At 51.4% G+C, this 26,284-nt stretch overlaps 10 protein-coding genes across 10 annotated transcripts; 6 read left to right on the top strand and 4 right to left on the bottom strand.

Annotated features, from left to right (window-relative positions):
* Positions 1-426: 426 nt before the first annotated feature.
* BO94DRAFT_66640 (uncharacterized protein) lies at positions 427-1,732 on the top strand. The gene is made up of 2 exons (XM_025617591.1): positions 427-810; positions 900-1,732. The coding sequence occupies exons 1-2, from the start codon at positions 521-523 to the stop codon at positions 1,588-1,590; spliced, it is 981 nt and encodes a 326-aa protein (XP_025467283.1). The 5' UTR covers positions 427-520; the 3' UTR covers positions 1,591-1,732.
* Positions 1,733-2,591: 859 nt separating this feature from the next.
* On the bottom strand, positions 2,592-5,153 carry BO94DRAFT_66678 (Zn(II)2Cys6 transcription factor domain-containing protein). The gene is made up of 5 exons (XM_025617592.1): positions 4,914-5,153; positions 4,397-4,787; positions 3,972-4,336; positions 3,790-3,924; positions 2,592-3,737 (listed from the first exon to the last, which is right to left on the bottom strand). The coding sequence occupies exons 1-5, from the start codon at positions 5,034-5,036 to the stop codon at positions 2,988-2,990; spliced, it is 1,764 nt and encodes a 587-aa protein (XP_025467282.1). The 5' UTR covers positions 5,037-5,153; the 3' UTR covers positions 2,592-2,987.
* Positions 5,154-9,055: 3,902 nt separating this feature from the next.
* On the bottom strand, positions 9,056-10,178 carry BO94DRAFT_535189 (aminotransferase class IV). The gene has a single exon (XM_025611724.1). It carries the CDS (start codon positions 10,121-10,123, stop codon positions 9,140-9,142), a length of 984 nt encoding a protein of 327 aa, XP_025467281.1. The 5' UTR covers positions 10,124-10,178; the 3' UTR covers positions 9,056-9,139.
* A 357-nt stretch (positions 10,179-10,535) lies between these two features.
* BO94DRAFT_66561 (uncharacterized protein) lies at positions 10,536-11,284 on the top strand. Its single transcript, XM_025617589.1, has one exon. It carries the CDS (start codon positions 10,548-10,550, stop codon positions 11,010-11,012), a length of 465 nt encoding a protein of 154 aa, XP_025467280.1. The 5' UTR covers positions 10,536-10,547; the 3' UTR covers positions 11,013-11,284.
* Positions 11,285-11,566: 282 nt separating this feature from the next.
* Positions 11,567-12,787, top strand: BO94DRAFT_565980 (carbon-nitrogen hydrolase family protein). Its single transcript, XM_025614527.1, has 4 exons — positions 11,567-11,767; positions 11,840-12,293; positions 12,334-12,423; positions 12,482-12,787. Exons 1-4 carry the CDS (start codon positions 11,613-11,615, stop codon positions 12,698-12,700), a joined length of 918 nt encoding a protein of 305 aa, XP_025467279.1. The 5' UTR covers positions 11,567-11,612; the 3' UTR covers positions 12,701-12,787.
* Positions 12,788-13,241: 454 nt separating this feature from the next.
* BO94DRAFT_596146 (uncharacterized protein) lies at positions 13,242-15,401 on the top strand (the record flags this gene model as incomplete). Its single annotated transcript, XM_025616244.1, has 4 exons — positions 13,242-13,530; positions 13,589-13,969; positions 14,026-14,818; positions 15,173-15,401. The coding sequence occupies 4 exons, from the start codon at positions 13,242-13,244 to the stop codon at positions 15,399-15,401; spliced, it is 1,692 nt and encodes a 563-aa protein (XP_025467278.1).
* A 712-nt stretch (positions 15,402-16,113) lies between these two features.
* On the top strand, positions 16,114-17,089 carry BO94DRAFT_565978 (uncharacterized protein; the record flags this gene model as incomplete). Its single annotated transcript, XM_025614526.1, has 1 exon — positions 16,114-17,089. Exon 1 carries the CDS (start codon positions 16,163-16,165, stop codon positions 17,087-17,089), a length of 927 nt encoding a protein of 308 aa, XP_025467277.1. The 5' UTR covers positions 16,114-16,162.
* Positions 17,090-17,522: 433 nt separating this feature from the next.
* BO94DRAFT_585641 (DUF3716 domain-containing protein) lies at positions 17,523-18,366 on the bottom strand (the record flags this gene model as incomplete). The annotated part of the gene is made up of 3 exons (XM_025615703.1): positions 17,523-17,833; positions 17,884-18,216; positions 18,282-18,366. The coding sequence occupies 3 exons, from the start codon at positions 18,364-18,366 to the stop codon at positions 17,523-17,525; spliced, it is 729 nt and encodes a 242-aa protein (XP_025467276.1).
* Positions 18,367-18,954: 588 nt separating this feature from the next.
* On the top strand, positions 18,955-22,235 carry BO94DRAFT_535185 (phosphatidylinositol-3,5-bisphosphate 5-phosphatase). The gene has a single exon (XM_025611723.1). It carries the CDS (start codon positions 19,063-19,065, stop codon positions 22,144-22,146), a length of 3,084 nt encoding a protein of 1,027 aa, XP_025467275.1. The 5' UTR covers positions 18,955-19,062; the 3' UTR covers positions 22,147-22,235.
* Positions 22,236-22,383: 148 nt separating this feature from the next.
* Positions 22,384-26,264, bottom strand: BO94DRAFT_466164 (ATP :tRNA-specific tRNA nucleotidyltransferase; the record flags this gene model as incomplete). The annotated part of the gene is made up of 7 exons (XM_025608150.1): positions 22,384-23,364; positions 23,423-23,877; positions 23,988-24,093; positions 24,145-24,307; positions 24,593-24,803; positions 24,862-25,416; positions 25,466-26,264. 7 exons carry the CDS (start codon positions 26,262-26,264, stop codon positions 22,384-22,386), a joined length of 3,270 nt encoding a protein of 1,089 aa, XP_025467274.1.
* Between the last annotated feature and the right edge of the window lie 20 nt (positions 26,265-26,284).

Below are 26,284 nucleotides of genomic sequence, written 5' to 3'. Positions count from 1 at the left end.
GTGCCTGACCGGCAGCCCCGGCCAAGTCTGGGGATGGCGCTCGGTTAATTTCTCGCCCGGATTATGGGGTATGCAAGGTTCAGCGTCACCACATGGGCCCGTGAAGATCAGATGCTCCTCATCCTCCTCTGGTTCGTCGAATCACCGAGCTTCTGGATCAACCCAAGAGCTCCATTCATGTCCGAGTGCTCCAAATTGTATTTTACCGACGCCAATGCGGCCGCCGTCGGCCACGTCCTGGAGCTACAGCGACAATGACGAACTTGATCATGTCTCAAATATCCCTCGGCTGCATTGGCTGTGTGAAGTAAGTACTCCGTATGTCTTATAAGGCTCCATCTCCGTCATGCGCGATTTTCATTCACGGCCTTGTCCTCGACATCTGCTACAGCTCACTGACACCTGATTGTGCCGTACCGTGATCTCTGCCATGGTTTTTATATACTAATTGAGCCACAACAACATCCCAATACCGTCGCTCTCGCCTGCTCGAACCAATACGCGAATACTACTCTACACGATGCTCCATATCAACCACCCCCAGGAACTCCCGAATTGGGCATCCATGGGCCCGTCAGATACACAGGGGCTCGGATTGGAGTCTGATCTCATGGAGGAGGAACTGTACGGAAGCCACCTGGGACTCCATGACTTTGACTTGTCTTCGTCGCAATTGCTGAGCCCAGAGCTTTGCCCAGAATTCGACTTGGCCATGGGCGAGGCGGCCTCGGAGCTGTACCACACGTCGCAACCGATGGGCGTCGCTAACGCGTTGAATGCACCACGATTGGCGGATAAAATCACTTCAATGTGCGTGTTTATGGAGTCGATTGCCCCCCACGCCCCCATGGCGTGACTTGAGGGATCAGGAGGGACGGGCTGACAAGTGCGATTCCTAGATTCGGAGAATCCACGTTCAACATCGCGCCTGTATCCAAGCCCATTGCCGCTGACTTCTCCTTGGACGACCTGCTTCGCTCGGCTTCTCAATTAGCCACCGAACGTGCGCTCTACATGAACATTCCGGCGGGCACTCCCTCTCCCCGAGCATCACACGATAGCCCCAGCTCTCGAGTTCGCTTTGTCCAGTCGCCCGTCCTAGACGACCCTTGCAGCTCACCAACGAGTTATCAATCATACAGTGGCAGCGAGGGTGATTGGGATCGGGAATACAACCACGGCGAACCGGTGCAGTTCTACGGACTGCCCGAAATTGGGTTTTCTGAGGCTGTCCCGCTGCATCACGCCCTCGACGAGGCGATGGTCCAACCTCCTTTTGGCGACCCACTGCCCACCCCGAACCCGGGACCGCGCCGCAAAAGCCAGACCATGGAAATTAGCCTCAGTATGGACTCGAATGAGAGTGGACTTACCCCGCTGGAGATGCCCGATGGGAGTACCCGCTTCACGGCCAACTGGCTCCCCGTGGATCCCGAGGGTGGGTTCACCATCCGAGCACCACCACCACCCCCAGCGAGCAGGATTGATCCCAACAGCAGCTGGGCTCAGGATCCCGCGGACTACTACTTCGCCCAAAGCGCATTCATCTCAATCCCGACGGATGCCGGTCTATCATCCACGGCAGTGTGAGCCGATGACACAGACGACTGCGAGCGCGAGAAGCGCACAACACCATGCACCCAGCCACTAGATGGTGGGCCACCGCCCGACCGCCCGATTAGTCCACCCCCGACCAACCATCACGCCGGTCGCAGGGGGTCCGGAGAAATTCACGGACGTCGCGCCAATCAAACCCGACAACCGGGCCAGCAATTCCACAGCCTGCAATTTAGTCTGCAGCTCAGCAATCAATGATCTCCCCCTCTCTTGTCCCTGCTGACAGCCCGCCCGGCCACACCGCGACGATTCGCTGATGCCCCCGCTATTCTCCAGTTCCGAAAGGAATGTCGGTCTCATCCATGGGAATAACATGCCGAAGGTTCACATTGGCTCATTTGTCTTACCCAACGAGGAACAGACAGACTGGTCAACTGCGTCATGCGGGCCCGGAGGGATCCAGACCACGTCAGGGCGCGCGCCCGCCGCGCATGTGATCCGTTTGCCTTATCGGAGGGTTATCATCGCTCAGGCCCCCCCTGCTTGGGCTGCCTACTGCCTGCATGGTGGACAGGTCTACTCCGTACCTGGTATACAGTGTGCAATAATCGGTCATTGTCCGAGAATGGATCCGGTCATCAGTTCGGTTCGGTTCGTCTTGCAGGGCGAGAACTACCGATCCCCCCTTCCCCGATGCTATGCATGGGAAAACAAAATGCATGATGACGCATGACCCATGGAAGGATTATTGATGGTATTGACTTACGTGTGTATGATCAGTTTATTTCTCATAGACTTGGTGTTCCTTTCCGGTTCATTCGATCTCATCAATGTACATATACTATTCAGACATAATGACGGTGACTGAGTTCTTACGCATCTAGAGAATCAGTCATGGATAAATGATATCTGTGCTTATGACTAGCTTCTCTAAGCAGAAAGAATATCTGCATGACGACGCTATTGGCGACTATGTCGGGTTAATGAATGCTAATACTACTGCTACTGCTACTGCTATCAGATTCCACAGATTCAGGATTCTGAGAGGGACATAAACAATCCCATTACTTCCTAAAACTTTTAATCTCAGTCTCATTCTCGTTCGCATGCTTGGTGCCAGAATAGAATAGACAATCCTTGCAGGCACCGAATCCCATCAACGGTTCATACCTAGGTGCTCATCCACCCAATTAAGGAAATATAATATCCAAACAAGGCTCAAGTTCCCATATCCATCCGTCGCAGAACCCAATCAAGTGCAATACTAAAAGCAAGGAAAAAGCAGACACGTAGAAGGCTAGAAGACAAACTGAGGTCATAAGGGTCGTGAAACATCCTCGTCCTGTAAGCAGATCGCCCGCCAATAAAGTAAAAAAAGACCAGAGGGAGGTGATGAGGTTAGGGGAGTAAAAGGAGCGAGGACACTTAAATTAAGCAGATCCTTCGACTTTCACGGAAGACGAGGTGCATTTGTTCGAAAATACGGGGAAATCGAATCTCCGGCCAATGTACGCGAACATATCCGCCATGGATTCCTTCTCGACCATGCCGTCAGCGAAGTTATCGAACGCGGTGCGGAGAATAAACATCACCCGGGATATTAGGCAGCCTGGGATGTTAGTGGTGTAGTATTTCATGCTGCGGCAGATATTGCATGCGTATTGATATCGTTCTTGAAGCCCGAGGACGCTGACTAGTCCCGGGTCGGTGCTGGAAATGATGAGGCCTAGGGCCCAGTAGAAGCTCATGGATGTCGCGAGAAGGAGGTCAGGATACATGATGTTCCGGGCGATTATCACTTCCATCGTGCTTGGGTTGTGGCACCTGAACTTGGGGAAATCGTCGGTGGGGTCCGCTCGATAGTGGGATTCTTCCCAGGGCCCGCCTGCGGGATACGTGTCGGCGTACATACTCTTCCACACCTGAAGCAAGCCTTGAAGCTCGTTGGCTCGTTCCCATATAGCGCTCTGCATGATGACGAGCTCCGATGGAGGCCTGGTGCCTGCCTTTAGTAAGGTTTGAAACTCGTCGATCTGGGAAAGGTATCCGGGGATATGCACGGCGACGTCAAGCAGCCGCTGGAGGATATCTTTGGAGGGTCCATCTCCAGGCCACGGAACTGTTAACCAGTCCTTCTCTGCTAGGAATGTGGGCTTTCGATGGACCAAAGCTGCCGTAACCTGGCCAAGTTGTCAGAGTCATGCAAGAGATGGCGGGGGTAGGTAATCATACCCAGTACATCCGAAGGTCAACAAACAAAGAGCGCTCAACGCCATGCCGATGTCGATACGGTGTCCGTGTTCGTAGAAGTTCCAAGCCGCCTAGTTGGTGCCTAAGAAGTGAATCCTTTGACGTCTGTTTGAAGGCCTATTCAAAAATGAGTTAAGCGCCCTTACGCGATTGGTACAACTCACTTCGATGATGGTGGCCAGGAGGACTACCACGAGGACCTCCGTCGACTTTCCTTCCTGAGGGTCATACAGGGCATTCTGGAGAGAGCGCAACACTCGGAGATAACGCGCATGTCCGGCTACCTCAACTGCTCGATTTCCATCACGCCGGCCAGCAAAGGTAAGAGAAGCTGCCTCAAAAGCACTACATAAGATGGGAGAAAACACTCGCATAGAACGTGCTTCACGTAAGGCTATGGTGCCAGTGACTTCTTCCGGGCTAAAGTTATTGACCAAACGTTCAACATATAACTCTATTAACGCATTGGCTAAATTTGGGTCAGTCAAAACGACTTTCTCTTTCGACATTGGTGGAGAGGAGTAACGACCTGAACCCTTGTGAGTGAGAGGGATACGCAGAGGTCGGAAAGAATAGAAATCGCACGTACTTTCTTTACGTGAGCGTTGCTCCTCCAGCGCTAAGGCATTGGGGGACACCGCGGCCTGGTGGCCTGGGAGCGGGAGTTTGGAGGCCAGATCCAAGTCATCCCCCGACTCGTCGTTGTCACCGTCGTCTTCTGGAGTATTTGAATCCTTTTCCCTGATGGAATAGAGGGCCTGACTGCCCTGGGAGGGGCCATCCTCATCCTTGACGGCAGGAAGGTTGGCGAGTTGGCGAGCCTCGGCAAGCTGGTGTTTGAGACTCTCACAGGATCGCAGAAGGTTTTCGATTAGGGCCGACTGCTGGATGTAGTGGCGGTCCCGCTTGCTGGTGCCGTATTCGCACTCGGACGGCGTGCCGCGGAGGCAGCACGCACCGCACGGCTTTACTCGGTCGCACTGGCAAGTCGCGCGTTAGTCACAGGCACGACGCAACGATGGTGAGACCTGCCCAGCATTTAAGACGGCACCGGCCCCCAAGCAAACCCCGCGAACAATAGACATTGATTCAAAAGACAACCATACCTTGACTTTGCGCTTGTGGCAGTTTAAGCACGAGTATGTGGGTCGGATCTTCTTTCGTGTGCCCGCTTTGGACGTCGCCAATGGCTCAAGCTGGTCGCTTCTGACCCCGTCCCCTGACGACATTGTTTACTGGTGTCGCGCCCGGCAGGATTCAGAATAAGGCTGGCTGACTACTGAAGATGGTCTGGTCTGGTCTGGTGGTAGGAATTCGTTGTCGCTGCTCCCCAGACATCCACCGCGTTGCTGTCGGTCAGATAGAGAGCACTTATGCAAACCGGGAGCAGGTTGCCAGGTTGGTGGTGGGCGAACAAAGTCTATTGTAAGACTGATTAAAAATCGGGGGGCCTCCAAATTTGACTCGTGGCCCCGGACTAGTAAGGATCATTGAGACACACTGAGTGGTGGCTTACACCAGGAAAATGACGATGAGACCATCGCTTTCAACGAGAGTTTTATGCACCTTATTCCGACCTGTCCTGGTTCGGGACGATGCCAGACCGTGGTTCCAGGAACGCTAATTCTATGCTGGCCTGTCAAAATGGATGCTAGGGCCGTGTCTGCCGGCCGCCCTTTTATCGGTGACCGCGCGGATAGGGCAGAGGCGTCCTCCGTCTTCCGTACTTCTGAGCTGATTCTCGCAGGTGTTTGGCTGTCCCCTGGTCCTTATTTGCGCGCGCTCCACCTTTCTTGCAGGGGCTCCGGTGGAGGCCGCACCGACAGGACCGGCAGCAGGCAGACAGACAGATGGGATGGGATAACAGACGTTGCACCAAGGGATCCTTATGACCTGTCACCCCGTCCAAAACAATCACAAAGACAATGATCTACTCTGCGCCGCGCGAATAATCGACCGAGTGCCGCTCGTCTCCTGCAAAACGCTTGTGTCTTCCTCAAGGGAAGCACTTCGGTATCCGCAACTCACCCGCGGGAAGGCTTTCAGACCTGCTCTGGCTGCCTAGGCCTGTGTGACATGGCTGGAGCGAAATGCAAGCTCGTTGAGGCTGGGGCTATTGGGGGACCTAAAGGGGCGAGGAAAGACGCCCCCTCTCAAGCAGTTGGGGGATCTTGCAGCGATCGGCGTTTTTAGCGTGGTGCGACGCGCTCGACAAGCGGTGGTAATGCTTCGCCTTCCGGTTGGTGCGATCGGAGCTGGAGATGGACAGCTGCACGGTCAGTCCCAAATGCAATAGTACGGGGTATCAGGGTATCCCGTAGGGCTACTGGTCAATCCCATGGATCCCTTTTCGATGTTTCTCAGGGCACAGAATCGATGACGAACACGGCTTCCTAGGGGGGACACTAAGAGGGAAGGACTAAGAAGACCCTGGCTGTCAGCCGTCCAGCGTCTTTGGCCACCGGGACTAGCGGTAGTGCCGCGCTTATGTATGTCTTGCGCGAAGGAGGGGAAAGAAAGGAAAAAGAAAGGAAAAAAGGAAAAAACAAAAACCAAAAGAACGAAGAAATGCAGCAGAAAGAAGCAAAGAAAAAGGCGGCTTGAGTAGCCGCGGAGACAGCAAGGGTACGCACAAGACAACGCTCACGAGTAACAGTGCTCCTTGCAGGAAACCTCAATGATCGTATTTGTCCGATCGCGGTGGAAAACGTTTCCTTCCCAATAGCAGCCCTGTTATTACTTCCAATCTCATCGGCTTTTGAGAGAGCAACAAAGAGGCGCGCTAGCATGGCTCGCTTATGGACTCACCCGGTTCTGATTCGTCTTGAGCTTCGGCCGGACCTCGGAGAATGGTCAGCAATAATGTCGGAGTCTCTTCATCCCTGTACCTGTGGGTGAGCGGCAAAGGAATGAATCGATAATACTCCGAACGGGGGAGATGGAATGGACGGGGGAGGGATTGGGGGAAAGAAACAAACGGCCGGGACGAGAGGTGCCGCAACACGAACGGGCAAAGTCACGGGTCCCAGTCACCTGCTCTCCGTTATTTTCTTCTCTATCTCTCTCTTGTGCTCCCTCCAACCACCGCACACGAGACAGCTAATAGCAAAAGCTTCATTGCGGTGTCTCGCAAGTCGCAGAAGCCGAAGTGACACAGACCCGGAACCGTTCCGTGGTTCGTATACAGCGATCCTTCATCCTGCATACTTGCTTCCTAGATTTAAACTCAAAACAACTGATGGATAATGGGCAATGGCGAGCTAGCTACAGGTAGGGGGGTCTTTTCTCACTCCTTTCTGAACCTCTCAAGGGAATAGAACGCCCAATGGCCTCTACACCGTTTCAGCTCTTTCCACGTTTGGAATATTCGTATAGCAGCGCCTTTACCTTGCGTGCGCCATGAAAGCGATGGCTCTCTGATCGAGGTATCAGTTTAAACGAAGGAGGTCGCTATGGCCTTCTACAAACAGTTGTACATCACGTCGATACGAATACTCCTCTAACAATTGAGTTTCGCACTAACCACCTTCCTGGGTATCCAGCGTATGATCGTATCACTTTGTGTCTCAAGAGATCTTAGGCAAACTGCAGTGATCGCCCATCCTCGCTATCATGGCTGAATGTGTCGGTTGCCTTCCAGTTGAAGATAGGTGAACTGCTGGGTCGGTTCGTCCCGGGTGCCCACTGTGACTTGCACCATTCCCGCTTCAACATCTTCGGAGATCTTGTATGTTGCAAACCCATACATATTTCCTTACACGTTCCAACTTGATAATGTATATTATATCGAGAAGTGACATTTTCTGAGTATATCGACCACCTGGTCGATTTCTGACGAAGGCAAAGCCCCAAAGGTGGCACCTTAAACAACATGTATCTTTAGTGATCCACCCAAGATCACCGATATAGGAAGAAGGATCCCAGGGAAGTCGGTCAAGCACATGCCCCTGTACCCACAACACTGATTAGATTGGCTATGTTGTGAAACATACCGGGCCAACCATATGAGGAAGGATCTAGACCGTAGGCCTTCATGGGCCCAAATGCGACGCAATTGCGGCGGTTCCCCGAGTCTCCCCTGCCATGCACGATGCCACCAGTCCTTTAGGGTACCTGTATCCAAATTTCTTCATCCCTTCACCACCCCCCCCCCCCCCCCCCCCGCATTTGACGGCAATCGTTGCCAGACCTGGAAAGCCTTTGTGTAGATGATATTTCCGCGGAGCTCGCCCCGCGATAATCCCAATCTGAGGAGCGGCATCGGAGATGAACTAAGGCCCCTCCTGCCAAGATGATAGCGAGTATAACTCCGGCTTTGGATATGTCAACCTGTGAGTAAAGTAGGAACTTATCGATGTATGGCAATAATGTTCTTTGTGTCCATCACCGCTCCAACACGTAGAGACTCTTGGGCGGCAAGCATCCTTTGAAAGTTGGCATTGGGGAAGGCAGCCTGCTGCAGATCCATGATTCCATGATGCTGTATGCATTAACCGAATAAAAGTCCATCATCAAGGCTAAGCCGACGGCCTCGTACCCGTGTCCGGAAAGTCGATTGACAGTGCGCCTTTGCTCAACCCTGCTGTGACCCGGTACCAATCGATAGATTCCATTGTTTCTCGCGGCAATATTCTAGACGGTCCTTACAATCAAATTAATGGTGTAGGTACGCTCATGCGCGATGAAGTGTAAATGGGAGGTTGTCGGATGCTATATCGGTTGCCGAATCGGGTAATGCAAAGAGGCTGCCTGAGGTGCCAGGTGGGATTTTGCTGCTGTTATCGCTTCGTTTTATCAGCATGTTTCATGGTAAAACCCATATACTTAAAGATCAGTACCCCCGAGATCATTCACAGTGACCAAAAAGCAGTTCTCCATGGGCAAATTGTGTGGAGCTCCGCATGTGCTTGTCATATGGAAGGTTGTACAGAAAGGATGATGGGATCCGTAGTGTTGGATGAGGCGATGTGTGCTCTCCATATTGATGTCCGTGGTGGTGGTCAATGAATGGAAAATAAAGCCGACATGATGATTCATATCTGTGGGGAGAACAAAGATGACCATACAATGCTGAGCTGGGATCGCTCCTCGGAGTCTTGTTTGTTTGTTTGTTTGTCAACAGGCTTCAGTATGCTATTTCCATAGGGAAGGGCCGGTAATAGCCAGCTTCTTTACTGCTAGACTTGCCCCTACACCCCGCCGACCAGTCCAATCGTATATATTGTTGTCTACTATCAATAAGGGCTGAACGGAATCAATTTGTAATTCGGGCTGACTGATTAAATAAAAACGTCCGATGTTTCCATAACTTCCTCAACTAATGCTTCTTCACCTAAGGCTTTGCCTTTACCTCATCGTCATAAGTAACCTCAAAACTATAGGCCGGATCATAGTGCATAGCCCAATACCCATCCCAGATCTTCTTCGTGATCGGACCAATCTGCCCCCCATTGACCGGTTTTCCGTCCAGCGTCGTAATAGGCATAATTCCCCCAGCCGTTGTGCATGTGAAGATCTCATCGCAACGATATGCCAATTCGACTGGCACAACCTCTAGCCGGGCCTCAATGCCACACGCCCGTGCAACATCAATAACACTCATCCTAGTGACACCGTGCAATACTCCACGATCAGGCGTATAGATCACTCCATTCTTAATTAGAACAATATTGAACCCAGGCCCCTCGGTTAGATGAGCATCTCCATCCGTCAAGAAAGAATGCATGGCACCTCGATCCGAAGCCTCGAGCATGCCACGGGTCAAGTCTCCCCACTGCAGATTCTTCACAGTTGGATCAATAGCGCCCGGAGGTACACGGCGAACCGTTCGAGCAATAACAGCACTTCCACCGATCAGCTGAGCCTCAGGCTCCATAGCCCAGACATAAGGTTGAATGAACATGTACAGGCTGTTCACAAGATCCTCCGCCTTGATCCCGCGCACACTTTTCACCCCGCGTGTGACAATCAGCTCGACAAAGGCATCGCGAATGCCGCTTTTAGACACCATGTCGATGAGAATCTGTTTGATTTCGTCGCGAGGTATAGGGAACTTGAGGCGTAATTTCGCACAGCTCAGTTCCAGTCGGGTAAGGTGGTCATCGAGGCGAAAGAAGCGACCATCCCAAACAGAGGGAACATCGTAAGTCAGATCGCTGTGCAGGAATCCTTGGTCGAGGAGGGGGATGCGGGCCTCGCTGAGGGGAACGACTTGTCCTTCGACCCAGGCGATGCCCTTGGCATAGGGATTGGTGCTGGTTTGCAGAATGGCTTGGCGAGCGGCATAGTCGGCAAACACTTTATTCATGTAAGCCATTTTGTGGGGGTGTGTGATAGGGATGGAAGGGGGGCTGTGTCGTTCTTTGTTGTTGGTGACCGGGAAATGAGGGGAACGAGGAGGGGTCATGCCGAGTGGTTTTTAGATAATGGGCTGAACGGGCCGAGATGTCGCACAGGCTATCTTCATTATCGCTTCGGATGCATCTGCCCTCCTGGCACAGACACTTTCTTGCAGGAATCCCTGTTTATACTGATAGGATAAAGCCTGATGCGTGTGTTTCTCGATTGGGAAACCAAGGCGAGTGTTGCCATTTCGGGAAGGTCGGGATTATTGCTTAACATCGCTCACTACTACATACCGCTGTCTCCAATTATGTGGAACAATATAAAATAGCGCCACGGACGCTTGTCCAACAACAGCTAAGTGGTTCGTGGACCTAGTCCCAGATGTTAAAGAGCTCATGTATGACTGCAACTTGAAGAGCCCCTCTGATCAGAACCTAGTTCCACCAGTTTCCCGAAACCTCTCTCCGTTTTCGAGTCAATTCAGCGATCTCCTTCACCTCGGTGTGTATCAAGTTGCCAACACATCATGTCTAGTATGTCTTTCAATTGCCATCTTCAAGCTAACAATATTCGAGCACGTTCTAGGAACGCTCTCCCCATCCATCCATCCCTCCAACCACGTCGATATCCTGGTGAAATGTAGCGGACTCATGGCCTCACGACTAGGCGGGGTGGGAAACAAGACCTTGGACCCTGCGCGAGGACAGATAGTTGTGGTTCGAAACGAGGAGGGCAAGATGTTGAACGTCTTTGGAACAGATGATGGAGACGACGTATGTTACATGGTGACACCAGCGTCATATGGGGATACGATCCTTGGAGTATCTCAAAACTCGACCGAGACCTTGCTGTCCGAATAGTAGTGGGATTGTGTCCCCATCTCAGTGATGGAAAGGGTATTGAGCATTTGGACGTTATCCGGCATGGAGTGGAACTGCGACCCGTACAAGCAAGGATTGAAAAGGAGCGTATTGGACCGGCGTGGGCTGCTAATTATGGGGCTGGGGGCGCGGGGTATCAGTCATCCTATGAATGTTCCCAGGCTGCGATCATCCTTATTGATCTGGGCTCTGGAAACGCGAGTGGGATTATAGCTGTAGTTGTAGCTGTAGCTATTGTGTAGCGTTGTTGCTTGTAGATCTTGTTCGCTTATCAACATCACTATAGAAATATGAATCGACTCCAGTGATACTATTGTCTCTCCATACTAGTATCTACCCTGTAGGGCCCGTCGAGCACATCCGAAGATAGGATGATACGTAAGATAGGCGTTTTGATGACAAGGAGTGGGTTTCCCGAAAGGGAATGTCCATCCGAGGATCTATGCTCAACAGATAAAGGATGTATGGACTTCGAGAGATAAATAGCAATAGGCATCCACTACAATTGCTATTGTTTGGTCCTTGATCGGCATCGAGTTCCCATTCGAGTCCAATCGAAAGCAGAACCCAGCATACAAAATGACACGAGTTCGTGTAGGGGCTGTCCAGGCCGAGCCCGGCTGGGTTGATCTAGCCGCCAGTGTCGCGAAAACAATCGCACTAATCCAGGAAGCCGGGACAAAGGGGATCAATGTCCTGGGCTTTCCCGAGGTATGGATTCCAGGCTATCTGTGGTAAGGATTCCTTTTCCACCTCCCGAGGGGGCAACGGCAGAACATTAACTAACTGGACCGTCCCATCGTTAGGACAATGTGGACAGGCAGCGTCGTGGACAATATGGAGCTTATGCACCAGTACATGGCCAATTCACTGGGGCGTAATTCCCCTGAGATGCGCGCCATTCAACAGGCCGTCAAAGAGGCAGGTCTCTTCATCGTGCTTGGATACAGTGAACGTGATGGCGGGAGATTGTACATGGCACAGTCATTCATCAACCCCGCCGGTGAGATCGTACACCATCGGCGTAAGATCAAGCCCACGCATGTGGAGCGATCGATCTGGGGTGAGGGTCAAGCCGAGTCCCTTCAAACCGTGGTTGATTCCCCCTTTGGTCGCATCGGCGGCCTCAATTGCTGGGAGCACTTGCAGCCCCTCCTGCGATTTTATGAGTACTCGCAAGGGGTTCAGATCCACATCGCCAGCTGGTCGCCGGAGTTCCCAGCACCCAAAGGCGTGAAGTGGCCCTTCCACGAAACAGATGTGGCGAGTCGCAATGCCAGTCAGTTTTTTTGCCATTGAGGGCCAGGCGTTTGTGTTAGTCTGCACGCAGGTCGTCAAGGAAGAGAGCCTGCAAAAGCAGAATCTATCTCAAGGGGGAGTCATTCAAGCGGTATCTTCCCGATTTCTCGATTTGGTTGCTGGTAATGCTAATTCTCTCCCGTGAGCAGCCCGGTGGAGGATTTTCCGCGATATTTGGACCAGACGGAGCCTGTCTCGTCGAGGTATCCTCCGGTAGCGAGGAATGCATACTGCAGGCTGATGTGAATCTTCAAGATATAGATTACGCGAAGGCGATGATCGATACGGTTGGACACTATTCCCGCCCGGATTTATTGTCATTGAAAGTCAACACGGAGACGGCGAAATGTGTTTGGCCAAGTGGGTGAGCCTCTAGACAGCCAGAAATGGAAATAGTCCCTTGATAGATAGTTGATTCATCCGTACACACAAAATACCATGAGATGTTAATGGAGTACTGCGGATAGTTGTGAGCATTGAACACCAGACGCGCACAGAGATCCACGCTTATCGCGTTCTGCTCCCGGACCCACTAGAAGTACTCGCTCGATGGCCGCTATGGCTAGCCGCCTCATCGGCATTTCCATGACCGGGCCCACATTCCACCCAATTACAACCATCACTACTATCTAGATGAACACCTCACGTTCGCGAATTGTTCCTTTTTTTCCTTCCACATTTTTTAGTAAAATATGGCACAACAACCTCTGCTCTCTGTTGCCTCTTTGCGCTGTTCTCTTTCCGTCTTCACTCGCGCAACAGAGCCTTTCGTATCGGCGTTTCGTGCCGCCCATTGCTGCGCAAAATATACTAAACGGCCCCCAATAGAACATACAACGTACGCTAGATCTGCTCCTACCAAACTCAATGTCGTCTATTGATGCTTGCTATTATCCTAGTAATGGATGCATGGTAATTGATCCACATAATTACACCAGCGGGCGCTGGCTTCGCGGAGACAGTGCGGAGCGAAAGGCTCGCTACATCGAGTTCGACTTTGGCGCCCTTTGTCGCAAAGTTCTCGAGGTATCGCCCGAAGCAAGCACCATTGTAAACTATCAAAAGGTCGAAGGAGGCTTCAACCGGGTCTTCATATTTGAGTTGGACAATACCAAACGTGTGGTTGCAAGACTTCCTTTCAAGCTTGCTGGCCCAGCACAGCTAACCACCGGTTCTGAAATTGCCACAATCAAATATCGTGAGTTGAGATCTATATCACATAGTCTAATCTGGCTAACAACCCACTGTGTTCTCAGTACAAGCTAACACTACCATCCCTATACCAAGAATACTCGACTGGAGTTACGATGCAGCGAGTACCGAGAACACTATCGGCAGCGAATACATAATCATGGAGCATGCTCCTGGTATTCAGTTACATAAGCGGTGGGAAACAATGCCTGGTGACCAGCGTGTTACATGCATAGACGCAATATACCGGAAGATGAAAGAAGTGGTTGACCTACAATTCCCGGCTTTCGGGAGTCTGTACTTCAGGAACAGTCGACTGTGTCCAGACAATAACCATGCACTTGATGAAGAATTCTGTATCGGGTCACATTGTGGTACCAGGTACTGGAACTGTGAGGCTGGAGGGAACAGGTCTCCAGGAACTATGAGCCTAAATCGGGGACCCTGTAAGTAATCTAGGCAAAATCATTTACTCGGTGCATCATCACTTACAAGAGATCAGGGCATAATTTGGACGAATACTCTGAAGGCCTTGTTGACGCTGGTCTCTCACAACTCCCTCCTGTGAACTCAGATATAGAGAGCAAGCCGTCCTATTACGGCTCAGTCGAAACACACAATGTCCTTCTAAGAAACACGCGAAGCCTGTTGAAACGCATGTCTGGCGATCCTCGAATAAAGGCTTGTGCAACACCGCTATTATTCCATCCAGACCTCCATAAAAGGAACATCTTTGTTTCGGAAGACGATCCTTCCATAATTACCGGAATCATTGACTGGCAAGCTGCCAGCATTGAGCCAGCCTTCTGGTACGCGGATGATGTACCCGATTTTGCGATGGGCAACGAAATTTGTAATAAAGCATTTGAAGTCTGCACTGAATTTCTTACACCTACGTTTTCAACCCCGAGGCTGAAGGATCAGAATTTATTCCGCCCATATCGCTACAGCTACAGAACATGGAAAGATGGAGCTATAGCTTTGCAGCACGAGTTGATTGAGACATCTCGTCACTGGGAAAAATTGGGGTTTGCAGACCAGTGTCCTTTCCCTTTACCTCCGGCCACAGCACTTGCGACTCACCAGAAGGAATATAGACTTTTTGAAGCCGCACAGAATCTTAGATGTGGCCTGTCAGACTTGCTTAACACGGCCTCTGATGGATGGGTCCCAGTACAGGAATGGGAAACGACGCAAGCTGCGCACAAAGAGCTTTTGGATGGGATGTTGCAAGTCGTCTTAAATAATGAAGACGCCGATCCCGATGAGCCTGTGAAGGACGAAGCAACACTCAGGTCCATCTGGCCTTTCGATATTGGAACCACTGATAGTTGTGACATTCAAAATTCCCAAGCGAGCCAGCCAATCTAGGCCGGGGAGCGATGATAGAGCACTCGCTATTCTATAACGACAATGTGACTCGTTTTCAATATTCTAAGACAGGGTCAACCTGCAACAGGGGTTTTGCGACTGGAATGCCGACCCTTAGTTCCAAGACGGTCTGGCCATGGATATCTGCATTGACAGAGCGCTGTGCAGCACTTGATGTCATGACCGGAGCTATGTGGGTTGCGAATCCGAGTATGCCCCATGCAATGAGGTATCGCTTTCATCTTCTGATGGCCTGCTGTGCAAACTCCGTGTCATAGTCTGTCCAAGCCCCTTGAAGCTCGCCATCACTGTCACAATTTCACAGCCGACCACAAGAGCCTTGACACAGCATACATTCCAAAGAACCAGCCCTTTGGCTTATGTCATGGAATGCCAAGTTACATGGCTGATGAAGTTATTGGAGGCAACTCTTTGCAACACTTGATGTCTGATGACAGATGCGATATAGTGACCGGGAGCGATAGCTCATTGTACTTGGTAGCATGACGCAGAGAGGCACCAATTTGGTGGTACTTATTCTCAGTATCCTCGGAGTTTGTCAGGTTCGCTGTTCGAGGGTTTTCAAAGAGCTTACGAATGGCGCGACACTCATCGTGACGATATTGATCGCCGTTCTCTAGGGCCCCATGTTAATTAAAGAGGACCAATCCTTTGGTCGGGCAAGTGAATTATGATAGTGATCAATGATGGCACTGGTCTTCTTCTTGCCGGTTTTATTGGCCCCCAAAGGCGAGCTTTGTGGTCAGTGCTGAACTGGATCCTGGCGCAGAACAAGGAATTCAGGGCAAGCAGCAGCTTATAAGGATATTGATCTACTATTGAATGAAGATCGCCACGTAACGGGGGAGATGATTGTCCGCCAGAGATCGTCCTTCCGCGTGTCTCCCCGGTTCGTTCCTGTCAGCAAACTTCGATAGTTGATCTATCTATCCGTCGACGACCATTCGCGTAGTCCTCGTATCGTTGAGCTAATAAGGCTTCGCCTCAGGGGTGCTCTGTCGTTCACTTCTCCATCCTGCCCTGGTCTCTCTCCGCATCCTGGACCCTCCCCTGCCTTTGATCCCACCCGCACAAACCTTGTCGTGAGGAGAACAAACGTGAGAGAGGCCTGAGCGACCTCGTTGCTCCATCCTCCCGAACCCTTGGCGTAGCTACTCTAAACGACTCAAATAATTTAATATCTACCCCATCCACCGTCCCCGACCACAACATCCTAGGCCCTTGTCAACAATGAGTCTTTTCTCCCCATGCCGATCAAACGCGACAACCCCACGGGACGACTTCTCCCGGACATATACAAGGACTCCCACCAAGTCCATATTTTCACTGCCTTTGCCGCCATCGCCTGCTACAATGCCGTCGAACTCATGATCCTCTGTTTGTCGGCATTTAAGCGCCGAGGGAGCACTTACTTCTGGTCCCTCCTCATCGCCTCGATAAGCATCCTCCCGCAATGCATCGGCTATGTGCTACCCTTTTCCCGGCCGGAAATCTCCCCCTACGGCTCCGCCACCTTAATCCTGGTCGGCTGGTGCGGGATGATAACCGGGCACTCGCTCGTTCTTTGGTCCCGCCTCCACCTCGTTCTTCAAGACCCCCGGGTCCTTCGCTACCTCCTCCGTTTAATCATCCTGGACGACATTCTGCTTCAAATTCCCATCACGGTCCTGTTGTATGGAACTGTTTCCTCTCAATGGGAATTATTCAACAACGGGTACAACATCATGGAGCGGATCCAGCTTGTCGGCTTCTGTCTCCAGGAGGCTCTGCTGTCCGGAATATACGTGTGGGAGGCGGCAAAACTGTTACAACTCCGTCCTGAAGGTCGGCATCGTCGTATCCTAGCCCAGTTGATGTTGATTAATATCACGATTTTGATGCTTGACTTCGCGGTTGTGGCTATTCAGTATGCGGGGTATTACGCTGTGCAGGTCATGTTCAAGCCTGTGGCTTATAGTATCAAGCTGAAGCTGGAGTATGCTATCTTGGGTCGCTTGGTGAAGGTTGTGAAGGCGGCCAATGCTCAACATCCGTCGACTACGCAGGGCTTTGATATGCACTTTGATATGCTGCCTTCGGCAGATGGAGTGAGGCAAACGGAGGGGGGACCTGTGGATGGTCATAGGGCTGGTGTACACTCACAGAAATGGTATGTGAGGAGTAGTGGTTCATGAGATCAACACCAGATAGTGCAGTATTGCATGAAGTATTGTAGATTATCCTCGTGAAGGAAATGTAGGCCTTCAGCTCTAATGCAAAAGAGCTCTGTGAAAGATAAGTTAGCGGGCCCTGAGCCCCCAAGTATGTCTACCTGAAAGGTAAAGAACCTGCTGTGATGACTTCCCTCATATTGATGTTGCTTAGTTCACATTCCGGTAGATCTCTAGCTTCAAATGATTGATACAAGTGAACATCGACCACATCCGACTGTCAAACTCTCAATCACCCTATTGTAAAAGGAGAAGCATACCATGCCAGACTCTGTCTCAGTTCCTCTTGGCTAATACATATATTCAGAGTCGGCTCACAACGCAGTCACAAGACCTGCTTCACTGAAATTCGAAGTTCCACCAAGTCACACCGCCTGGCCTAGCAGTATCCACTCAGTCACACTAGGTCCCACGGGTTGGTGGTTTCATCTCCATCGTTCTCTCTCTCCTCGAGCTGCCTGATCCTTCTCTTTAGGGTGTCCAGGTGCATTTCCATTTCCTTGTCAGCCTGTTTCAAAAGCGGCAAGTTATCGATGGTCTCTGGGCCCAGAGGAAATGGGATAACATCTCCGTCGAGACGACAGCTGCCGGGCGACGACAGTCTGGCACCAGGTTCTGTTTTGATACCTCGGACTGGGTCCCAGTGGCTCTGGCTCTCAGAGGCATCCCCCGATCGGGTCATCGCACGCTCATCCTCATTACGAGAAACTAGATTCGTTAGTATCCAATCTTGCCATGGGAACGACCATTGTACATACTGAGACTGCAGTAGCGTCTGCTGAAACGACAGCTTGCGCAGGCCCCATGCATGTTGCTTCCCTCTTTCGTGTCAGAGCCAACAACACACCTTGTCCAAACGCTTCTGTTCACATTGCAATGGTGGCATGGCATCTGCACCTCAGAGCCTCTGGTCTGGGCAAATGCTGCAGTCAGCGAGACGGTATCCTTCAGAGGTCTGCGCATTTTCACGCCATTCTCGTCAACCCGCCACTCGAGCTTGCGCAGGACAGGTTGCTCGTAGTATTCTAGCATCGCGTCGCTCGGTCTGGGTCCCAGGAATGGAACGTCGTCATAATCAACCCCAGGAAAACCTGCTAGGACGTGAGCCAAATCCTCTTAGTCTGGTCGGTCATATCAACTGCTCAGTGTCACTTACGCTCCGGTCTGGGAACTGCCACCCTCACTGAGCCGTTCCCATTGTTGTTTGGCTGCTCCCTCGGGGAAAGCACCGGGAGAAACATGGTATCGTCTCCAATCAGAACAAAGTGATGCTGGCTGATGGTTAACGTGATGGGAGGATGGGTTTGAGATTATTGTGAGGTGGGGGGACTTCAGGCAAGTTATATGTGGACGCCGAGAGCTTTAGTTGCCCACGACGGCGGGCCTCATGTTGGTGGTAACACGACATAAACATTCAGTGAATCATACAAGGACATTAGTGTGGGAGGAGCACGTTGATCTGCATTCAAAATCTTTTGTTAAAAGGTGGTCACCGATGTTCACTCTACAGATACTTTGAAGCACATCACTGTGATATATTTACAGCGGATGCCTCTGCGTGCAGATCATGGTAATACGGAATAATAAAGCATACATCAGAAGTCCTGCTTCAAGACCATTGTAGTACTGACTAAAGGCCAATATTTCCTTATCCCCACATTAGTAGTTGCATAGATTGATATTCTCATACACTATATCTACTTCCGTCCTTGCCTGCATCCCGGAATATCATGACGTAATGGGAAGGAGCTGCGGTAATGGCAATACCAAAGTTACGATACGGGGCGGTTGCGACCCCGACTTGCGATTTAGTCTCAACGCCAACAAATCCTCTCGCCAGCAGACCATGGGGATCCTTGACGGACTACCATGGGCTTCGCTGGCAACCGAACCAATTGAGCAGCTGGTGCGGGTTTTCACCGGCCTCGACCATCACCATGGAGAGTCTTGATGAAGTGTCCCTCTCTCGAGAGGGTGCAGATGACAGAAGCCTTGGTGCTCTTGACAACCAGTCTTCCAGAGCAGTGTCCCTGATAGACAGCAGTCCCCCGAACTCAACCACCGATCTGAACTTTCCCTACGCAGACGCCTCGTTTACCTCAGGCTCAAGCACCAAATTCCCCGAAGAGCTGCCCGAGTCGGCCTCTCGAAGTTTCATTGATCATGACGACGACCTTAGATCGCCCCGCGCTGCCTCCCCATTCGGCCCATTACCTTACAATCCTCCGACAGTACCTGCTATGAGTGAAGACGGGGGTGATGCAGGAGATGAAGAGCCTCAGGTCGCAACATCCTTTGAGCGGGATTCTACGCCAACGTCGGCGCAAAAGCAACATTCCGCGTTCTTTGACGCTGGGGAGGAAGAAGGCATAAATCGCATGCATAAATTCTCCTTGTACGAGACAGCAACTCGGTTCTACATGGTTGGCATGGACTTGACGGATACTCGATTCAAGATTTTGAAGATCGATCGGACGTCTGAATCAGGCGATCTGAGTGTCTCGGAGGACGACATCGTGTACAGCAAGAGAGAGATGAGCCAGCTGTTGGATACAATCGATGATGGAAATAAAAGCTCGGGTGGACTGAACCTCAAATGCAGCGCATGGGCTTTGCTTGGATTTATCCGATTCACGGATGCCTATTACATGCTCTTGGTGACCAAGAGAAGCCAGGTGGCCATGCTCGGTGGCCATTATGTTTATCAGATCGATGGGACGGAGCTCATCTCGCTGACAACATCGAGCTCGTCTCGGCTCAGGCCCGAGAAGAACCCCGAAGAGGCGCGATATATTGCTATTCTCAACAACCTTGACCTGACTCGGTCCTTTTACTTCAGTTATTCTTATGATATTACCCACACGTTGCAGCGCAATATCTGTCGGGAACGCAAAGCCAACCAGGACGAGCATCCGAAACAATTCCAGCAAAATTATAATACGATGTTTATTTGGAATCATCATCTTCTTGGACCGGCCTTTGAGACACTGAAGAACCCTTGGGAATGGTGTTTGCCCATCATTCATGGCTATGTTGAGCAGGCCAAGATGTCGGTGTACGGGCGATTGGTTTACATCACGATTATTGCGCGTCGCTCGCGGTTCTTCGCTGGAGCTCGATTCCTGAAGAGAGGCGCCAATGATCTGGGCTATGTGGCAAATGATGTCGAAACTGAACAGATCGTGGCTGAGATGACGGCCACGTCATTCCACTCCCCCGGACCGAATCTCTACGCCAACCCCTTGTATACCTCCTACGTGCAGCATCGTGGAAGTATCCCTTTGTACTGGACGCAGGAAAACTCAGGCGTCTCACCCAAGCCGGATATAGAGCTCAACCTTGTTGATCCGTTTTACTCCGCCGCCGCGCTGCACTTTGACAACCTTTTTGAGCGATACGGCGCGCCAGTATATGTCCTCAACCTTATCAAGTCACGAGAACGCACACCACGAGAGTCCAAGCTGCTCAAAGAATATACCAATGCTATCCAATACCTTAATCAGTTTCTGCCGGAGGATAAGAAGATCATCTATCAGCCCTGGGATATGAGTCGTGCTGCGAAAAGCCGAGACCAAGACGTGATTGGGACCCTGGAACACATCGCGGGCGAGATTATTCCGAAGACTGGCTTCTTCAAGAATGGATACGATGCCGAGTCTGGGTTACAACTGCAGAATGGCATCGCGAGAACAAACTGCATCGACTGCCTTGACCGGACGAATGCCGCTCAATTCGTCATTGGAAAACGCGCTCTGGGATACCAGCTTCACGCGCTGGGAATCATAGACGGAACAACTGTTGAGTACGACACCGATGCTGTCAACCTGTTCACCGACATGTGGCACGACCACGGTGATACGATTGCGATCCAGTATGGAGGTTCGCACCTGGTCAATACTATGGCCACTTACCGCAAAATCAATCAGTGGAGCAGCCATTCCCGAGACATGGTGGAGAGCTTCAAACGATACTACAATAATTCCTTCCTCGATGCCCAGCGCCAGGAAGCGTACAATCTGTTCCTGGGCAATTACATCTTCTCTCAAGGTCAACCCATGCTGTGGGATTTGTCAACCGACTACTACCTACACCATGCCGACCCCCGAGCCTGGTCCAACAAGAAACGACCCAACTACATCTGCTGGTACACTCCTGACAACCTGAAAGAGAAAGAACTCCCACCCCCTCCACGACCTCCCAAGGAGCCTCTCTCCCACTACGATGATTACTGGCTCGAATACTACAGGCCGCTGGCGGTGTCATCGTTCTCCAAGATTTTCTCTTACAGGATGAACTCAACCCTCCGTTATCTTCCCTTCCGGCCTGGCTCCAGTGCACCCTACGACATCAGTCCATTTGTTCCCCGGATCCCTCACGACCAGATCAACCGGGAGCGACACCCCCCGCGCAGTGTCAAAATCCAGGAACCTCTCAAGACCTCCATCGACCCATCAGGCCGCCCCCAGCTCGGCAGCACCGCAACCTCCCAGTCAAGCTACAACTGGATCCACCAACCACCCTCAGCCGACAAACTGCCCCCATCAGCGGGCATAATGAAAGCAACCTCATTCGGACTACCCCAATCCTTCAGTTCCATGCAATCTTCCCAGGAATCCAACACCCCCAGCAAAGCCCAAATCGCCCAATGGACACTCGGCCAGCTCGTCACCGACTCACTCAACCCCTCCGTCACCGCCGCAGAAGCAGAAGAATACGAACGTTACATCAACCACCCACTGAAGGTCCCTCTCGTCGTCACCTCCGAGGACGAGCTAACCGCCACCTCCATTCGCGAACACGAGTCCAGCCTAGACCTACTGGAATACGCCAACAAATGCAACGTCGAAGAGACCACCCTCGAAACAAACGCCGAGGAAAACCTCGCCGACTACTCTGAATTCCTGGAGGTCTCTGAAGGTGGCCTCACAGTAGCCGCGGAGGATTATGAGAAGAAGCGCTATAAGCGGTACCGACAATGGCTCCGGGGGAAGAGTCTTTTTAAGCAGCGTGTGGATATGTAATTGAGCCTAGTTCTATATTGTTATTCTTATTATTCTTATTGTTACGACAGATATGACATGACATGATATGATATGATATGATACCATAGGGAAACTCATTCATTCAGCATAGGATAGTATAGCATAGCACGCACAGTCGATACGTCAATACGTCAATATCTTGATATCTCCAACCAGATCTATAGTCACATCATTTACTATACTACACATATATCTCCATCTCCTCCCACCAAACTCCTAAACCCCAAAGAACTTCCCATCCCTCCCATCGACCACTCCCAAAAGCAACTCCCTCAACCCATCCTCCGCATCAACCAAATCCTTTACCTCGCTCCCAAACCCCTCCTTTGCCTCCATCACCCCCACATCCCCACGCATCTTCTCATCCGGATTCTCTAACGCAAGACGCAATAAATACACCACTCCCTGTAACTCCAGTTTCAACTTCCCTAGTACATCCTCGTCACCAACCTTACTATTTTGCTTCTGCCGTTCACTAATCTCATCCATCACACCTAACCAGCACCTACATACCGCGCTAAGAATCTCGCCTCTCCAGCGCCATATCCTCGGGTGTGCATTCAGAATCACCGCTCTTGTGACGGCCACCCCTGCAAGAAGGAGAGGTGGATGGGCGGTTCCGAATGGATTCGATAATGTGTTTGAGATGAGGGGGATGATCTCTTGAGGATATTTCGTTGTGTGGATGGAGAGGTCGATGATAGTATCGTGGATTTGGGTTAGAAGGAGAGTGGAGAGACGCGGGTGCGGGAATGAGGCGAGAGCGGATTGTTGGTTGTCTGTGGGGGTTAGGGTGCTGATGTGGTGGAAGGAGGGGATGAGGTTTTCGCGGAGGGTTTGGGTGAGGTGTGTCTGGTAGGTGGCTTTGCTGGTGGTGGTGGTGGTGGATGGGGCGAGGTAGCTGGTTTTTAATAGGAGGCGGAGGGCTGGATAGGCGGCGCTTAGGATCCGGATGGAGTCGTCTTCTGGGGTGATGGTAGGGAGGGAGAGAAGACATGGTTTGATGGCGTCGGTGAAGACGGAGGAGAGGTTGGTTCGTTGGAGGATGGTGGATTGGGTTGCTTGGATGGGGTGGAGGAGGTGGGTGAGTAGGGTGCAGCCGAGGGTTTTGTAGGGCATGGTTTCGTCGTCGATTAGGGCGAGGATTGGGGGGACGACGAGGGGGAAATGGGATTCGAGACGTTTGATGTCCGTAGGCTGGGGGGTGTTAGTTGTGGTGTTTGTCTGTGTTGGTGGGTTGAGGGGGTGGGGGTACCTGGTACTGGACTACTATCCAGGAGAGGACAGTGACCGAGTAGATGTCGTGTGCTCGCCATGGCTTCGACTCGGGGTCGAGCACGCTCATGTCAAATCGTGGCAGAGGGATGGGGTGGAAGTCTTTGCGACCTGCTGCTGTGATGGCCGGGTTTCTGGTCTTGGTGAAGAGGGGTCGGATTCGCTCTTTCAGGATGACTTCAAGAATGGACCAGAAAGACGCGTCGGGGGTGGAGCGTGTTGCTTTGTTGAATCTCTCTAGTAGTTCAGTAGAGGTTGCGCGAGACTCTTCTGTTGTCCACGGGTCTGCTTCGGATGTAAAGCTTGCCAGTGCCAGGATGATGTCTGGCACATCTGCTGCTTTATAAACTGGTAGAAGAGAGTCCAATGCTGAGATTAGTGATATTGATAGTGACGATCTTAGCTTGTCCTCACGAACAAGAGACTCCTTCTTTTCTGTGGCCAGTCAGTATATCTGAGCATGAGGGAGAAACTGGCCCAGGGTCTCCTACCGCCGTGCTCTTCGAAGGTTTCTGCGTAAACTGCAGATGGAAGTGCAAGTCGACTTGCCCAAGCATAGATTTGGTTTGCTGCATTTTCATCGGAATCCGATAGTTCTTTGGGGCTGCGGAGTCGCAGGAATTCCCGAACAAGGAACAGGTTTTCAGATGTCTGCATGGACTTGTCAGTCCCCTGAGTCTGATGCAAGAAGCTTTAACTAACCGTCGAGTCTACTATGTTGGTTTGAGGAGAGATGTTGTCCCATAAACTCTCTAGCTCTTCAGGGACGGTGATGTTGGCAAGTAGTGAGTCTGGGATGCGAGCACCACCTCGGTGGATGGCATCACGTGCCGCTGTGCGTAGCTCCTCCATGGATTTTTTGTAGCTACAAGTTACGACTAAGCAGCAGTATTCGTAGCGCACGATTGTGGGAAGAAAACAAAGGAGGGTAATTGATGGTGAGCCTCACGGGCAATTTACGATGAGAGAGTTGCGAGTAGATCCATCGCCGTCGGCAATTTTGTCGAGCGGTAAGTGACGGGAGCCGAACAACGGCCATTACGACTTTTATCTATAGGATCGAACAACACAAAGACTACGACAAATCCACAATGGCACCCGGCATTTCTATTACTTCGCAGCAATGCCTAGTTCTTCTTTTCTAAGAGACAGCTCTTCCAGTGCTTTTTCCTTGTCGGAGATCTCCGGATGCAACAGCTGCCATTTGACCACCATATCCGTGGCTATCGACATCCAGGGCCCAGGCTTGCAACCGAAAGCCTTCACAATATCGCCCCCGTTGACGAGTGGCTTCATCTCATACACATCCTGCAGGTCCCGCTCTTCAATGTAGGATATGAAACGGTCATACGCTTCCACCACTGTTGTCAAATCAGTACTGCGCCTCTTATATATACCCTGTGAAATGGGGTTTCTCACCTTTAATAAAGTCACCTCCATTCATAACTTCCTGGAGCATGGCAAGAAGAATACACAGCCTCCAATCTTTCTTCCATGAACGGATGTGCAGTCCGACCTGCTGTCGCACCTCTGCTGCCGTTCCGTCCATACTTCCCACAAGGAGAGAGTTCTTGACGTCTGTAATGGCCTGCCAGTTAAATGCTGCATCACCAATCACTGCCATTGTCTTGTTATCGGACCGGAGGCTGTCTCGAGCGACTTCTGCTGTCCGAGCAGGCAAAGGTTTCGCCTTAGGTCCCTTCGCAACGCGGGCCGGAACACTAGACCATGGAGCAAATGCTGCAATCATCCAGGCATAGTAGGTTTCGAGCTTGTCGCGTATAAGAAATTCGCGCACATGTTGGATAATAGCCTTGGGGTCGTCATCACGAGGGTTAACAATCCTCTCCAGCGCATTGTACCCCAGAGGCCATGACGAGGTATCCGCCTGCGCGCCATCCTGGTGGTTGGCAAATATGGTCGGGTATAGCCCAAGTCGATCGATAAGTTGCAGTGCACCGCGGGGGTCAGGACCTGAGATCGTCAGCCAGTGCGCACGCATATGAAAACCAACACCACAAACCTTGAAGCATTTTCTCTATCTCCTTGCCCACACGTTCCCTGCTGATCTTGAGCTTGAGTGCCTCACCAATATAGTCATTCCGCATCGCTGCCTGTGTCTCCTCGTCGATATCATAGCCCAGTCGACTGGCAAACCGAATCAAGCGCAACACGCGCAACGGGTCGTCCTGGAAGGTTTGGTACGGCTCCATCGGGGTACGAATGATCTGTTTCTGCATGTCCTCCAATCCTCTTCCAGTCAAGTCCTCAACCTTATCCTCGTTCAGGTTATAGAAAAGCGCATTGATCGTGGCATCTCGGCGCATCGCGTCTTCTTGGGCCGTCCCAAATTCCATCTGCGGGTTTCGGCTATCTTCTGAGTAAGTTTCTTTTCGTAGATTGACCAGATCGATATCGAGGCCGAAGATTCTCGTTGTCACCGTCTCCAGATGCTTGGATTTCTCCGGATTCGCCTCGATTTTGTGTAGACTTGCAATGGAGTGCTTAAACTCGCCGTTCGGGTTCTTTTGCTTGTACTTTTCCAAGTTTTCGGGCATGTCCATGTACTCCTTGAGTAGCAAGCCAAACTGGTAGCCAGTCATGTTATTGATTCCGACATCGACGTCGTTACTGCCAACACCTAGCAACTTGTCCCGCACCCATCCTCCGGTGAATCGTAGCACTGTGAGTTCTGCATCGCTGCGCCCTTCGCCAATCGCCTTTTCGCGTATGTATTCCGCAACATCGAGTAGAAGAGCTTTCAATGTGTTTTCAAGTGGCGTGAGTTGTATGATGGGAAGGGTATACTCTGGTTGAGTCATGGTGTCCACGGTGCCCTGGT

Source organism: Aspergillus sclerotioniger (assembly GCF_003184525.1).
Source record: "Aspergillus sclerotioniger CBS 115572 chromosome Unknown BO94scaffold_14, whole genome shotgun sequence".
NCBI lineage: Eukaryota > Fungi > Ascomycota > Eurotiomycetes > Eurotiales > Aspergillaceae > Aspergillus > Aspergillus sclerotioniger.
Note: the sequence above shows the minus strand (reverse complement) of the source record. Positions and strands in the feature narration are given on the sequence as shown.

Bases quoted from the DNA above. Each gene is read 5' to 3' on its own strand.
- BO94DRAFT_565980 (XM_025614527.1), top strand. From the start codon at position 11,613: ATGACACGAGTTCGTGTAGGGGCTGTCCAGGCCGAGCCCGGCTGGGTT. The intron at 12,294-12,333 runs GTGGCGAGTCGC...TTTGCCATTGAG, and splicing joins GGCCCTTCCACGAAACAGAT to GGCCAGGCGTTTGTGTTAGT. The intron at 12,424-12,481 runs GTATCTTCCCGA...TCCCGTGAGCAG, and splicing joins AAGGGGGAGTCATTCAAGCG to CCCGGTGGAGGATTTTCCGC.
- BO94DRAFT_66640 (XM_025617591.1), top strand. From the start codon at position 521: ATGCTCCATATCAACCACCCCCAGGAACTCCCGAATTGGGCATCCATG. The intron at 811-899 runs GTGCGTGTTTAT...TGCGATTCCTAG, and splicing joins GCGGATAAAATCACTTCAAT to ATTCGGAGAATCCACGTTCA.
- BO94DRAFT_66678 (XM_025617592.1), bottom strand. From the start codon at position 5,036: ATGTCGTCAGGGGACGGGGTCAGAAGCGACCAGCTTGAGCCATTGGCG. The intron at 4,337-4,396 runs GTACGTGCGATT...ACAAGGGTTCAG, and splicing joins GCAACGCTCACGTAAAGAAA to GTCGTTACTCCTCTCCACCA. The intron at 3,925-3,971 runs GTGAGTTGTACC...ATTTTTGAATAG, and splicing joins TCCTGGCCACCATCATCGAA to GCCTTCAAACAGACGTCAAA.
- BO94DRAFT_535189 (XM_025611724.1), bottom strand. From the start codon at position 10,123: ATGGCTTACATGAATAAAGTGTTTGCCGACTATGCCGCTCGCCAAGCC.
- BO94DRAFT_535185 (XM_025611723.1), top strand. From the start codon at position 19,063: ATGGAGAGTCTTGATGAAGTGTCCCTCTCTCGAGAGGGTGCAGATGAC.
- BO94DRAFT_66561 (XM_025617589.1), top strand. From the start codon at position 10,548: ATGTATGACTGCAACTTGAAGAGCCCCTCTGATCAGAACCTAGTTCCA.